The sequence below is a fragment of the Mobula hypostoma genome, chromosome 5 (genome assembly GCF_963921235.1).
Source record: "Mobula hypostoma chromosome 5, sMobHyp1.1, whole genome shotgun sequence".
In the NCBI taxonomy this organism is placed as follows: Eukaryota; Metazoa; Chordata; class Chondrichthyes; order Myliobatiformes; family Myliobatidae; genus Mobula; species Mobula hypostoma.
This window is the reverse complement of record NC_086101.1, coordinates 32150843-32163227: the sequence shown is the minus strand read 5'-3', so window position 1 is coordinate 32163227 and position 12385 is coordinate 32150843. Positions and strand designations below refer to the sequence as shown.

General features: G+C 52.5%; 1 protein-coding gene across 1 annotated transcript in view; it reads right to left on the bottom strand.

Annotated features, from left to right (window-relative positions):
- LOC134346734 (nitric oxide synthase 1-like) overlaps positions 1–12385 on the bottom strand; it is a 70910-nt gene that overhangs the window by 33055 nt on the left and 25470 nt on the right. The window contains exons 9-15 of the mRNA XM_063048308.1: positions 11423–11524; positions 7757–7951; positions 6910–6989; positions 4144–4288; positions 2033–2137; positions 1236–1294; positions 1–60 (exon numbers count right to left, since the gene is read on the bottom strand). The exon at positions 1–60 is cut by the window's left edge and continues 51 nt beyond it. Of these exons, the coding sequence (XP_062904378.1) occupies positions 1–60; positions 1236–1294; positions 2033–2137; positions 4144–4288; positions 6910–6989; positions 7757–7951; positions 11423–11524 (746 nt within the window). The remainder of the gene's footprint in view (positions 61–1235; positions 1295–2032; positions 2138–4143; positions 4289–6909; positions 6990–7756; positions 7952–11422; positions 11525–12385) is intronic.

Below are 12385 nucleotides of genomic sequence, written 5' to 3'. Positions count from 1 at the left end.
ATCTCACTGAACGCTTCAAACTCATCGTCGGACAGACTGTTGAACCGGGCTTTGTAGCTCCTAAAACAGAGATCCATCACAGTCAGAGCAGACATCAGGTACAGGACCCAACCCTGCTCCGATCCCCATCCCTGTCAGACCACAGACACCAGGTACAGCACCCAAACCTCCTCCGATCCCCTTCACTGTCAGATCACAGACACCAGGTACAGGACCCAAACCTCCTCTAATCCCCAATCCTGTCAGATCACAGACACCAGGTACAGGACCCAAACCTCCTCTGATCCCCAATCCTGTCAGATCACAGACATCAGGTACAGGACCCAAACCTCCTCCGATCCCCAATCCTGTCAGATCACAGACACCAGGTACAGGACCCAAACCTCCTCTGATCCCCAATCCTGTCAGAGCACACTCCCATGTTCCCCACTCCCTGTGTACCCATTTCCCATTCACCGTATACCCATTTCCCATCACCGTGTACCCGTTTCCCCACTCCCCGTGTACCCGTTTCCCCACTCCCCGTTTAGCTATTTCCCCACTCCCCATGTACCCATTTCCCCACTCCCCATGTACCCGTTTCCCCACTCCCCGTGTACCCATTTCCCCACTCCCCATGTACCCGTTTCCCACTCCCCATGTACTCGTTTCCCACTCCCCATGTACCCGTTTCCCCACTCCCCATGTACCCATTCCCCACTCCCCGTGTACCCATTCCCCACTCCCCGTGTACCCATTTCCCCGCTCCCCTGTACCCGTTCCCCACTCCCCGTGTACCCGTTCCCCACTCCGTGTACCCATTCCCCACTCCCCGTTTACCCATTTCCCCACTCCCCTGTACCCGTTCCCCACTCCCCGTGTACCCGTTTCCCCACTCCCATGTACCCATTCCCTACTCCCCGTGTACCCGTTTCCCCGCTCCCCATGTACCCGTTTCCCACTCCCCGTGTACCCAATCCCTACTCCCCGTGTACCCGTTTCCCACTCCCCGTGTACCCATTTCCCCACTCCCCGTGTACCCGTTTCCCACTCCCCGTGTACCCGTTTCCCCACTCCCCGTGTACCCGTTTCCCACTCCCCGTGTACCCATTTCCCCACTCCCCGTGTACCCGTTTCCCACTCCCCGTGTACCCGTTCCCCATTAACCATGTACCCGTTCCAAAGCTCTGCCCTCTCGACTTTTGGATTGAAGAAGTAAGATGTGGTCGGCAAGACTCACCACCGGGGTAACTAACCTGTACTGTGTCGGGCTGGAGTCAGGGTGAGTCATTTTCATCAAAAGGTCAGCAAAGGCCTGGAAAACCAACAGCGGGTTAGTTCATGGGCAGCTCCAGCACCCATCCCATGGCAAGACCCACCACGCTCCTGCTGTGGACATGTAAAGCCAGTGTGTGACCCTACCGCAGCCCGATGGACCAGGGAGGCAGAGGGTGACCCTACCGCAGCCCGATGGACCAGGGAGGCAGAGGGTGACCCTACCGCAGCCCGATGGACCAGGGAGGCAGAGGGTGACCCTACCCCAGCCCGATGGACCAGGGAGGCAGAGGGTGACCCTACCACAGACTGCTGGATCAGTGAGACAGTGTATGACCTTATCACAGACGGATGGATTGGGGAGGCAGAGGGTGACCCTATCACAGACTGATGGATCAGTGAGACAGTGTGTGACCCTACCACAGCCCGATGGACCAGGGAGGCAGAGGGTGACCCTATCACAGCCCAGTGGACCAGGGAGGCAGAGGGTGACCTTATCACAGACGGATGGATTGGGGAGGCAGAGGGTGTGTGTCTGTACCCATCTGATGCAACAGTCTGATGTCCCACCCATGGATTGGGGGTGTTAGCCTCTCCATTCCCAGTTCAGTTTGTCCCACTACATGAGGCAGTTTAAGCAGAGGTGTGATCACCTCGTTCCCAGTGTGTGACCATCCACCCAGCCAATGGATTGGTATACAGGGATCGTGTGTACCGCTGTTTATCTGTTATGGGACCGATTTCCCACCCCGTTATGGGGTTCGGATGTTCTCTGTACCTCTCCATTCTCTGGTGGGTCTCCATTCCCAAATGTGCTCGCCACCACCAGCACCAAGGATTCGTGTTCCAGGCTGACAACATCGTACTCGTCCATCCGCAGTAACTGTGAGGGGTGAGGCAGGCAGGGCACAGTGTGAGAGCTGGGGAGTTTGGGACAGGCGGAGGGGCGTTGAGACAGGCGGGGAGGAATGGGGAGGGGGTAGGGAGTTAAACACCAGCTTACAACCCAATATACACCTCTTCCTTGTCTCTCACACCTTCATCAGTCTCTCTCCATCGCACCATCCTCTTCCCTCTCCCTCTGAAAAATTATCCCTCCAGCCCCAAAGTCAGTAGAAGCCATATAAAGGATGTCTGGTTGCAATCCTGACATCCCAGCACCTTCACACCCCTGAGTAACAAGTGAAGCCCTCACCATAACCCTTGGTCCAAAATCCTGCACTTATACACATTGCGTACACAGTCCCATCCTGTACCCACGCACAAACCATACACAGTCCCATCCTGTACCCACGCACAACCCGTACACTGTCCCATCCTGTACCCACGCACAACCCGTACGCAGTCCCATCCTGTACCCACGCACAACCCGTACGCAGTCCCATCCTGTACCCACACACAACCCGTACACCGTCCCATCCTGTACCCACGCACAACCTGTACACCGTCCCATCCTGTACCCACGCACAATCGGTACATAGTCCCATCCTGTACCCATGCACAACCGGTACACAGTCCCATCCTGTACCCACGCACAACCCGTACACAATCCCATCCTGTACCCACGCACAACCGGTACACAGTCCCATCCTGTACCCACGCACAACCCGTACACAGTCCCATCCTGTACCCACGCACAACCCGTACACAGTCCCATCCTGTACCCACGCACAACCCGTACACAGTCCCATCCTGTACCCACGCACAAACCGTACGCAGTCCCATCCTGTACCCACGCACAACCCATACGCAGTCCCATCCTGTACCCACGCACAACCCGTACACCGTCCCATCCTGTACCCACACACAACCCGTACACCGTCCCATCCTGTACCCACGCACAACCCGTACACCGTCCCATCCTGTACCCACGCACAACCCGTACACCGTCCCATCCTATACCCATGCACAACCCGTACACAGTCCCATCCTGTACCCACGCACAAACCATACGCAGTCCCATCCTGTACCCACGCACAACCCATACGCAGTCCCATCCTGTACCCACACACAACCGGTACACCGTCCCATCCTGTACCCACGCACAACCTGTACACCGTCCCATCCTGTACCCACGCACAATCGGTACACAGTCCCATCCTGTACCCACGCACAACCAGTACACAGTCCCATCCTGTACCCACGCACAACCCGTACGCAGTCCCATCCTGTACCCACGCACAACCCGTACGCAGTCCCATCCTGTACCCACGCACAAACCGTACGCAGTCCCATCCTGTACCCACGCACAACCCGTACGCAGTCCCATCCTGTACCCACGCACAACCTGTACACCGTCCCATCCTGTACCCACGCACAATCGGTACACAGTCCCATCCTGTACCCACGCACAACCGGTACACGGTCCCATCCTGTACCCACGCACAACCTGTACACCGTCCCATCCTGTACCCACGCACAATCGGTACACAGTCCCATCCTGTACCCACGCACAACCGGTACACGGTCCCATCCTGTACCCACGCACAACCCGTACGCAGTCCCATCCTGTACCCATGCACAACCCGTACACAGTCTGACTCTGTACCCACATACAACCCGTGCACAATCCCATCCCATACCAATGCACAACTCGTACACAGCATCTCCCTGTACCCACACACAACACGTACACAGTCCCACTCTGTACCCACACATAATCCGAACAAAGTCCCACCCTGTACCAACACACAACCCGTACACAGTCCCACCCTATACCCACACACAATCTGTACACAGTCCCACACTGTACCAACACACAACCTGTACACAGTCCCACTTTATACCCACTCACATCCCATCCACAGTCCTGCCCTGTACTCACACACAACATGCACTGGGTCCCAACCTGTACTTACACGGGGCTGTTCCCTGCCCACCGACCCTCACCTTTGGATTGAAGACCTTGCGAAAGATGTCACAGAGTTTCCTGGCCAGGGTCTCAGATTTCCCGGTCTCAGTGGCATACAGAATGGTCACCTTGACTCGCCGAGCTAGGGCCTGGGCCATCAGCTTGGTAGAGAACTCCACCGCTCTGAAGGTGGAGAAAGGAGCAGAGAGCAGTGAGCGTTCAATACCAGCAGGGAGCGTTCAACACCAGCAGGGAGTGTTCAACACCAGCAGGACCTAGAAGGACCAGCAGCACCAGGGCCACCATCCATCAGCAGTCTGGAACCACCATGACCATAAGCCATTAGGCTATTCAGCCATCACGTCTGCTCCACCATTCGACCATGGATGATTTATTCTCCCTCTCAACCACTCTCCTGCCTTCACACCATAACCTGTGATGCCCTTACTGATCAAGAAATTATCAACCTCCGCTTTAAATATATCCAATGACTTGGCCACCAGAGCCATCTGTCAATGAATTCCACAGATTCACCGGCCTCTGGCTTAATAAATTCCTCCCCATCTCTGTTCTAAATAGATGTCCTTCAATTCTGAGGCTCTGCCCTTTGGTCCTAGCCTTCCCCACTATTGGAAGCATCCTCTCCACGTCCACCCTATCTAGGCCATTCAATATCCAACAGGTTTCAATGAGATCACCCTTCCCCACACTCACTCTTCTGAACTCCAGTGAGTACAGTCCCAGAGCCATCAAATGCTCTTCACACATTAACCCTGTCATTTCCAGGATCATTCTCCTCGACAACCTCCAGACTGTCCGATGCCAGCACATCCTAGATTATACATGCAGCTCAGGACTGTTCACAATACTCCAAATGTGGTCTGACCAGAGCCTCAGCATTGCATCTTTGCTTTTATATTCTAGTTCTCTTGAAAGGAATGTTAACATTGCATTTGCCTTCCTCACTATCGACTCAACCTATAATTTAAAATTTAGGGTACCCTACACTCGTACTTCCAAGTCCATTTGCACCTCCAATTTTGGAATTAACTCCCTATTTAGAAAATAACCTACACCTTTATAACTTCTACCAAAAGTGCACAACCACACAATTCCCAACACCACTCTGCTACATCTCTGGAAAACTAACCGGATTACCATCATCTGCAAGTGACCCAGCGCAAGATGAGGAACTGTTATGTGGTTATTCTTACAGAAACATGGCTCCAGGATAACATTCCATTCACCGTCAGTCTGCACAGCATGCCACTCAGGGGGTGTTAATGGTATGTTGTGACTGTTTTGTGCTTTATCGTAACTGTATATACTGCATCTTGACTATATCTGCTGTGTTCTACACCTTCACTCCAGAGGACCAGTGCTCCGTTTATCTGTATACGTAAGCTTAGGTGTGTTAGACAATAAACTTAAACTGTCACCTTGATCATTCTCCTAATCCAGACCAAGTCCTTCTGCTTCCTCAACATTACCTGCCTCTCAATCTATCATCTGCAAAGCCATCAATTCCATCATCCAGACTGCTGATATTTAAAGTGAAAAGTAGCAACTCAAACATGCCCCCCGCGGAACACCAGTAGTCACCGGCAACCATTCAGAAAAGGCCCTTTTTATTCCCACTGCTTGCCTCCTGCCAGTCAGCCAACCTTCTGTCCACTCTGGTATATTTCCTCTAATATTATTGGCTCCTATCTTGCTTAAGAGTCTCATCTGCAACGTTTTGTGAAAGGCCTTCTGAAAAGCCACTGACTCTCCTTTGTCTATCCTGCCAGCGATTTCCTCAAAGACTTCCAACACATTTGCTCAGGCAAGATCTCTGCCTAAGAAACCATTCGACCTACATTGCCATGTGCCTCCAAGTATCCAAAACTTCATCCTTAATAATGGACTCTAACATCTTGCCCACCACTGAAGTCAGGCAAACTGGCCTATAGTTTTCTGTCTTTTGACTCTCTTCCTTCGTAAAGAGTGCTGTTACATTTGTGATTTTCAGGAACCATTCCAGAACCTAGTGACTCGTGGAAGATCAATACTAATGCCTTAACGATCTCTTCATCTACCTCTTTTGAACCCTGGTCCAGGAGGCTTATCCACCTTCATATCTTTCAGCTTTCCCAGCATCTTCTCCTTTATCATATCCTGGCCGAGATGTCTCAACGAACAGATACAATGATTCCACAGTATGTCAGGCACTGAAGCACATCCAAGTCAGGGTGGTGTATGCAGCAGAGGGGAATCCAAAGGTTGTGTTCCCCTGCTGCTCTCATCCTTCCTGGTGGGACAGCTGTGAGGGTTGGGAGATTCTGGCACTATCACTTGGGCAGGTAACTGCAGTGCAGTCTGGGGACAATGCCCACTGTACTCAATATATGCTAGTGGTGGAGGGAGGGAGCGTTTAGGGGGTGCGGGTGGTCAGGGAACTGATTTGCTCCAAATGGTGTGGAAGCTACTGGAGAGATGTTGGAGGCACCTTCCCCGACCCACTACACTTTGGACTTGTGCAGACATGGGCATTGCCCTGGGACGTGGGGAGTGGAGCTGCTCGCCACGGGATCTCCAGCCCCTGCCGTCCTCCTGTGATGGTGGTCAGTGGGGTTCCGGGCCACTGGGAGGTAGGGTAATTCTCCCAACATCAGTGGGAGATGGTTGGTCCCCAGCATCAAGGTGGTCCCAGGTCCTTTGTCCCGGACCCTGTTTGTGCCGACCTCTACAGTGCCCCAGAACACCTGCTCACTACCCCTGCCCAGGTACCCCACGCCTTCCTCCCCACTCACCAATGTACTTACTTTGCCAGCTCCTTGAATCCGATGGTCTTGCGTTTGACAGAAATCCCGTTGTTCCACTTGTGTGTCCGCCAGGCATCCGTCTGCAACACCGGAGAAACACCAGCCCATCACCCAGTGCTCGGGGAGAACGTGCCAGCGGTGGCCAATGCCGGGAGTGTGCACCCGTGTTTGCCAATGTCCAGAGTGTGTGCCAGTGGTTGTCAGTGTTTCAGTGGCGGCCAGTACCCCAGGATGCATGCCAGTGGCCACCGGTGTCCAGGGCACGTGTCTGTGTCCACAAGGGTCTAGACTTAGGGCATGTGCCAATGGTCACCAGGGTCTGGGGCAACTGCCAGTGGTTGCCAGTGTCCAGGGGTGTGCACCAATGGTCACCATTGTTCAAGGTGCAACTACTCGTCACCAGTGTCCGGGGCACCTGCCAGTCTTGTCTCCAGTACCAAGACAGAGTGGGGGGACTGGATACAGACCAGTGGGGAGCTGCTCACAGACTGGTGGGTGGGTGTTCTGGCTGACAGAGCAGAGTGACCAGGCAAGAGAGACCATCTCTGTCCCTGACTCACACAGTCCCCTCAGCCACTCCTGCACTCACCTGGCACCCAGACCCATCCCCAGCACACCTCTGACACACGACTGCAACCGGTACTCACTGAACTGCACCGGATCAGGGGTCGGAGGGGTATGGGAGTTCGGGGTGGGGGGGGGCACAATGGAGGTCAGGGAAGGGTCGGGGTGGTTTTGGGAGAGGTATGGGGAGAAGGTTTTCTGGGGTGAGGGGGTTCTGGGAAAGGTGGAGGGAGGGAACGGCGGGCGGGGGCGGGGAGGGTTTGGATGAACGGGGAAGGGTTACCTGGTAGGAGAAGGAAGGTGACAGGTTATAGTTGAGGAATTCCTGGTGAAATACGGGGGTCAGGCTGCCAGATATGGGTGGGACAACCCAGACCCAGTCAGTGGGACAACCCCCACGCAGCCGCTGCTCGCTCTCCAGGTGCTTCATGAAGGACTCGGTGATGGTGTGATGATCGACGATCGTCACTTTCGCCCGCTGTGTATGGGAGAGTACAAAACTTATCACCGTTACATGGCTGACCACAATACAGTGCAGTCTGTTACAATGCAGTCGATTACAGTGCAGTCTGTTACAATGCAGTCTATTACAGTGCAGTCTGTTACAATGCAGTACATTACAGTATAGTCTGTTACAATGTAGCCCATTATAGTGCAGTCCATTGCAGTGCAGTCTGTTACAATGCAGTACATTACAGTGCAGTCTGTTACAATGCAGTACATTATAGTGCAGTCTGTTACAATGCAGTACATTATAGTGCAGTCCATTACCATGCACACCACTACAGTGAGGTTTATAAGTCTGAAATCCATTACAGTGCAATCCACTACAGTGTATACCATGTTACATAGAACATAGAACAGTACAGCACAGTACAGGCCCTTCGGCCCACAATGTTGTGCCGACCCTTAAACTCTGCCTCCCATATAACCCCCCACCTTAAATTTGTCCATATACCTGTTTACAGTGCACTCTATCACAACGTAGGTTGTTAAAGTGCCGACCATATTACAGAGCAGAACAAGTTTGTACAAGGAACACGTTACAGCTCGAGGACAAGAGTGTAAGTTTCCTATTAAGGTAGGGAGGAGGGACAAAGTGGAGGTGGGGGATCTCTGGGTGGTCACCTGAGTCAGTGCCAAGCCCTTTTTACCCTGACACCCACTCACTGAGGACACCTGTCCAGACACACCTGCCCTCCTGCACTGGGGCAGCCCCACACTTCCTGTGGGAAGATTTGCTTGTTGAAATCTTTTCTATCCCCCTCCACATCCCCCCCCCCCACATTCTGAACTCACTCCCCCCCCCCCAATCACCCACACATTATCTCCCCCTGCTCCATTACTCAGTGTTGATTTCAGCGGCTTCCAGTCCGTAATAACATAAGACACAGGAGCAGAACTAGGCCATTCAGCCCATCAAGTCTGTTCCACCATTTCATCATGGCTGATGCTGGATCCCACTCAACCCCATACACCTGCCTTCTCGCCAAATTCTTTGATGCCCTGACCGATCAGAAAACAATCAACTTCCGCCTTCAATATACGCACAGACATTGCCTCCACTGCAGTCCGTGGCAGCGCATTCCACAGATTTACTACTCTCTGGCTAAAAAAATTCTTGCTTACCTCTGTTCTAAAGGGCCGCCCCTTAATTTTGAGGCTGTTCTGGATACCTCCACCATCGGAAATATCCTCCCCACATCCACCCTATCTAGTCCTTTCAACATTCGGAAGGTTTCAGTGAGATCCCCGTGCATTCTTCTAAATTCCAGTGAGTACAGGCTCAAAGCTGCCAAACGCTCCTCATATGTTAACCCCTTCATTCCTGGAATCATCCTCGTGAACCTCCTCTGGACTCTCCAATGACAACACACCCTTTCTGAGATATTGGGCCCAAAACTGTTGACAATACTCTACGTGAGGCCTGACTAGTGTCTTATAAAGCCTCAGCATTATCTCTTTGCTTTTATATTCTATTCCCCTTGAAATAGTCATAGTCATCCTTTATTGATCCCGGGGGAAATTGGTTTTCATTACAGTTGCTCCATAAATAATAAATAGTAATAGAACCATAAATAGTTCAATAAATGCCAACATTGCATTTGCCTTCTTTACCACAGTCTCAACCTGTAAATTAACCTTCTGGGAGTCTTGCACAAGGACTCCTAAGTCCCTCTGCACCTCTGATGTTTGAACCTTCTCCCCATTTAGATAATAGTCTGCATTATTGTTCCTTTTACCAAAATGCATTGTCAAACATTTCCCAGCACTGTATTCCATCTGCCACTTTTTTGCCCATTCTTTGTCTAAGTCCTGCTGCAATCACATTGCTTCCTCAGCACTACCTACCCCTCCACCTCTCTTCATATCATCCGCAAACTTCGCCGCAAGGCTATCAATTCCATTATCGAAATCACTGACACACAATGTGAAAATTAGCAGACCCAATACCGACCCCTGAGGAACGCTGGTCACTGGCAGCCAACCAGAGAATGACCCTTTTACTCCTGCTTGCTGTCTCCTGCCTGTCAGCCATTCCTCTATCCATGCCAGTATCTTTCCTGTAATTTTGTTAAGCAGCCTCATGTGTGGCACCTTATCAAACACCTTCAGAAAATCCAAGTAAGTGACATTCACTGCCTCTCCTTTGTCCACCCTGTTTGTCACTTCCTCAAAGAATTCTAACAGATCTTTTTAGGCAAGATTTCGCTTTACAGAAATAATGCTGACTTTGGCTTATTTTATCATTAGTTTCCTCATCCTTAATAATAGACTCCAACACTTTACCAACCACTGAGGTTAGGCTAACTGGCCTATAATTTCCTTTCTTTTGCCTTCCTCCCTTCTTAATGAGTGAAGTGACATTTGCAATTTTCCAGTCCTCCAGGACCAAGCCAGAATCAAGTGATTCTTGGCAGATCATGACCAATGTATCTGTTATCTCTTCAGCAACCTCTCTCAGGACTCTGGGATGTAGTCCATCTAGTCCAGGTGATTTATCCACCTTAAGACCTTTGAACTTGCCTAGCACTTTTCCCTTTGTAATAGCAATGTCTTCCTGCTCCCTGACACTCACAGACGTCTGGCACACTGCTGGTGTCTTCTGCAGTGAAGACTGATTCAAAGTACCCATTAAATTCATCTGCCATTTCTTTGTCCCCATTACTCCCTCAGCAGCGTAATTTTCCAGTGGTCTCACCTCCTTTTTACCCTTTATATAACTGAAAAAACTTTTAGTATCAGGCTTTATATTATTGGTTAGTTTGCCCTGATATTGCATCTTTTCCCTTTTTTTAATCAATTTTTTAGTTGCCTTCTATTGGATTTTAAAAGCTTCCCAATCATCCAACTTCCCACTCACTCTTGCTACCTTATATGCCCTTTCCTTGGCTTTTATGCAGTCCTTAACTTCCTTTGTCAGCCACAGTTGCCGACCACTGCCATTTGAGAACTTCTTCCTCTGTGGGACATATCTATCCTGCGTCTTGTGAACTATTCCCAGAAACTTCAGCCATCTCTGCTCTGCCATCATCCCCGCCAGTCATCTCCTCAATTCCTCCGCATTCTCTCTCCCTCAGGCTCTGACATCCCTGTCCCAGCCCCTCCATCATTTGACGTCCCATTCACCAACCCCCCAGCACCCTTACGCCGCTGACCGAGTCCCTGCCCCAGCGTAGTCTGGGGGTGGGAGGTGGGTGGAGTGACAAGCCCCAGGCTCAGTGCCATCCCTCCCGCGGGTCCGGGCATCACCCGATGTGGGTGGGGACAGTATCTGAGTTACAGGTGTTGCCTGCTCATTCACCCGGTCACAGAGTCAGGGAACCCAGGGAGATACACCCAGCCCCAGAGTCAGTCTCCTCACTGGGCCACTCCACCAACAAGAGTCATCCTTCCCCTGGCAGCCAGTTCCCCCCTCCCACCCCAGGTCAGGCCCCTTCCCCACAACCTGGAAGCTGTAGAGAACGGCCACTGTGGCTTCGATGGCAGCTTTATCCTTCCAAAGGAAGAGGGTGCTCCTGGTATCCAGTCCCAGCACGGCCGCAATCTCCTGTCAAGAGAGGGTAGAAATGTTGGTATCAGGTGTTGTTGGTGTGGGGAGAGTGGAAGAGTGGGGGATGTGTGCGAGAGAGAAGGGGTAGGAAGGGGGTGGAAAGGGAGGGGGAAGAAAGGCAGCGGAGAGAGAAGAGAGGAAGAGAAGAGAAGGGGAGAGGAAGTGGCCAGGGAGACTGAAGAGAGTGGGGGAAGGAGGGTGGAGGGAAGGTGGTGAAAGAAGGGAGGGTAGGTGGGGAAAGAGGGTGGAGGGACGGTGGGGAAAGAGGGGAGGAAAGGTGGGGAAAAAGGGTGGAGGGAGGGTGGGGTAAGAGGTTGGAGGGAAGGTGGGGAAAGAGGTTGGAGGGAAAGTGGGGAAAGAGGGTGGAGGGAGGGTGGGGAAAGAGGTTGGAGGGAAGGTGGTGAAAGTGGTTGGAGGGAAGGTGGGGAAAGAGGGAGGAGGGAAGGTGGTGAAAGAGGGGAGGGTAGGTGGGGAAAGAGGGTGGAGGGAGGGTGGGGAAAGAGGGGAGGGTAGGTGGGGAAAGAGGGTGGAGGGAGGGTGGGGAAAGAGGGAGGAAGGAAGGTGGGGAAAGAGGGAAGGTGGGGAAAGAGGGTGGAGGGAGGGTGGGGAAAGAGGGTGGAGGGAAGGTTGGGAAAGAGGGTGGAGGGAAGGTGGGGAAAGAGGGTGGAGGGAAGGTGGGGAAAGAGGGTGGAGGGAAGGTGGTGAAAGACGGTGGAGGAAAGGTGGGGAAAGAGGGTGGAGGAAAGGTGGTGAAAGAGGGTGGAGGAAAGGTGGGGAAAGAGGGTGGAGGGAGGGTGGGGAAAGAGGGGAGGGAAGGTGGGGAAAGAGGTTGGAGGGAAAGTGGGGAAAGAGGGGAGG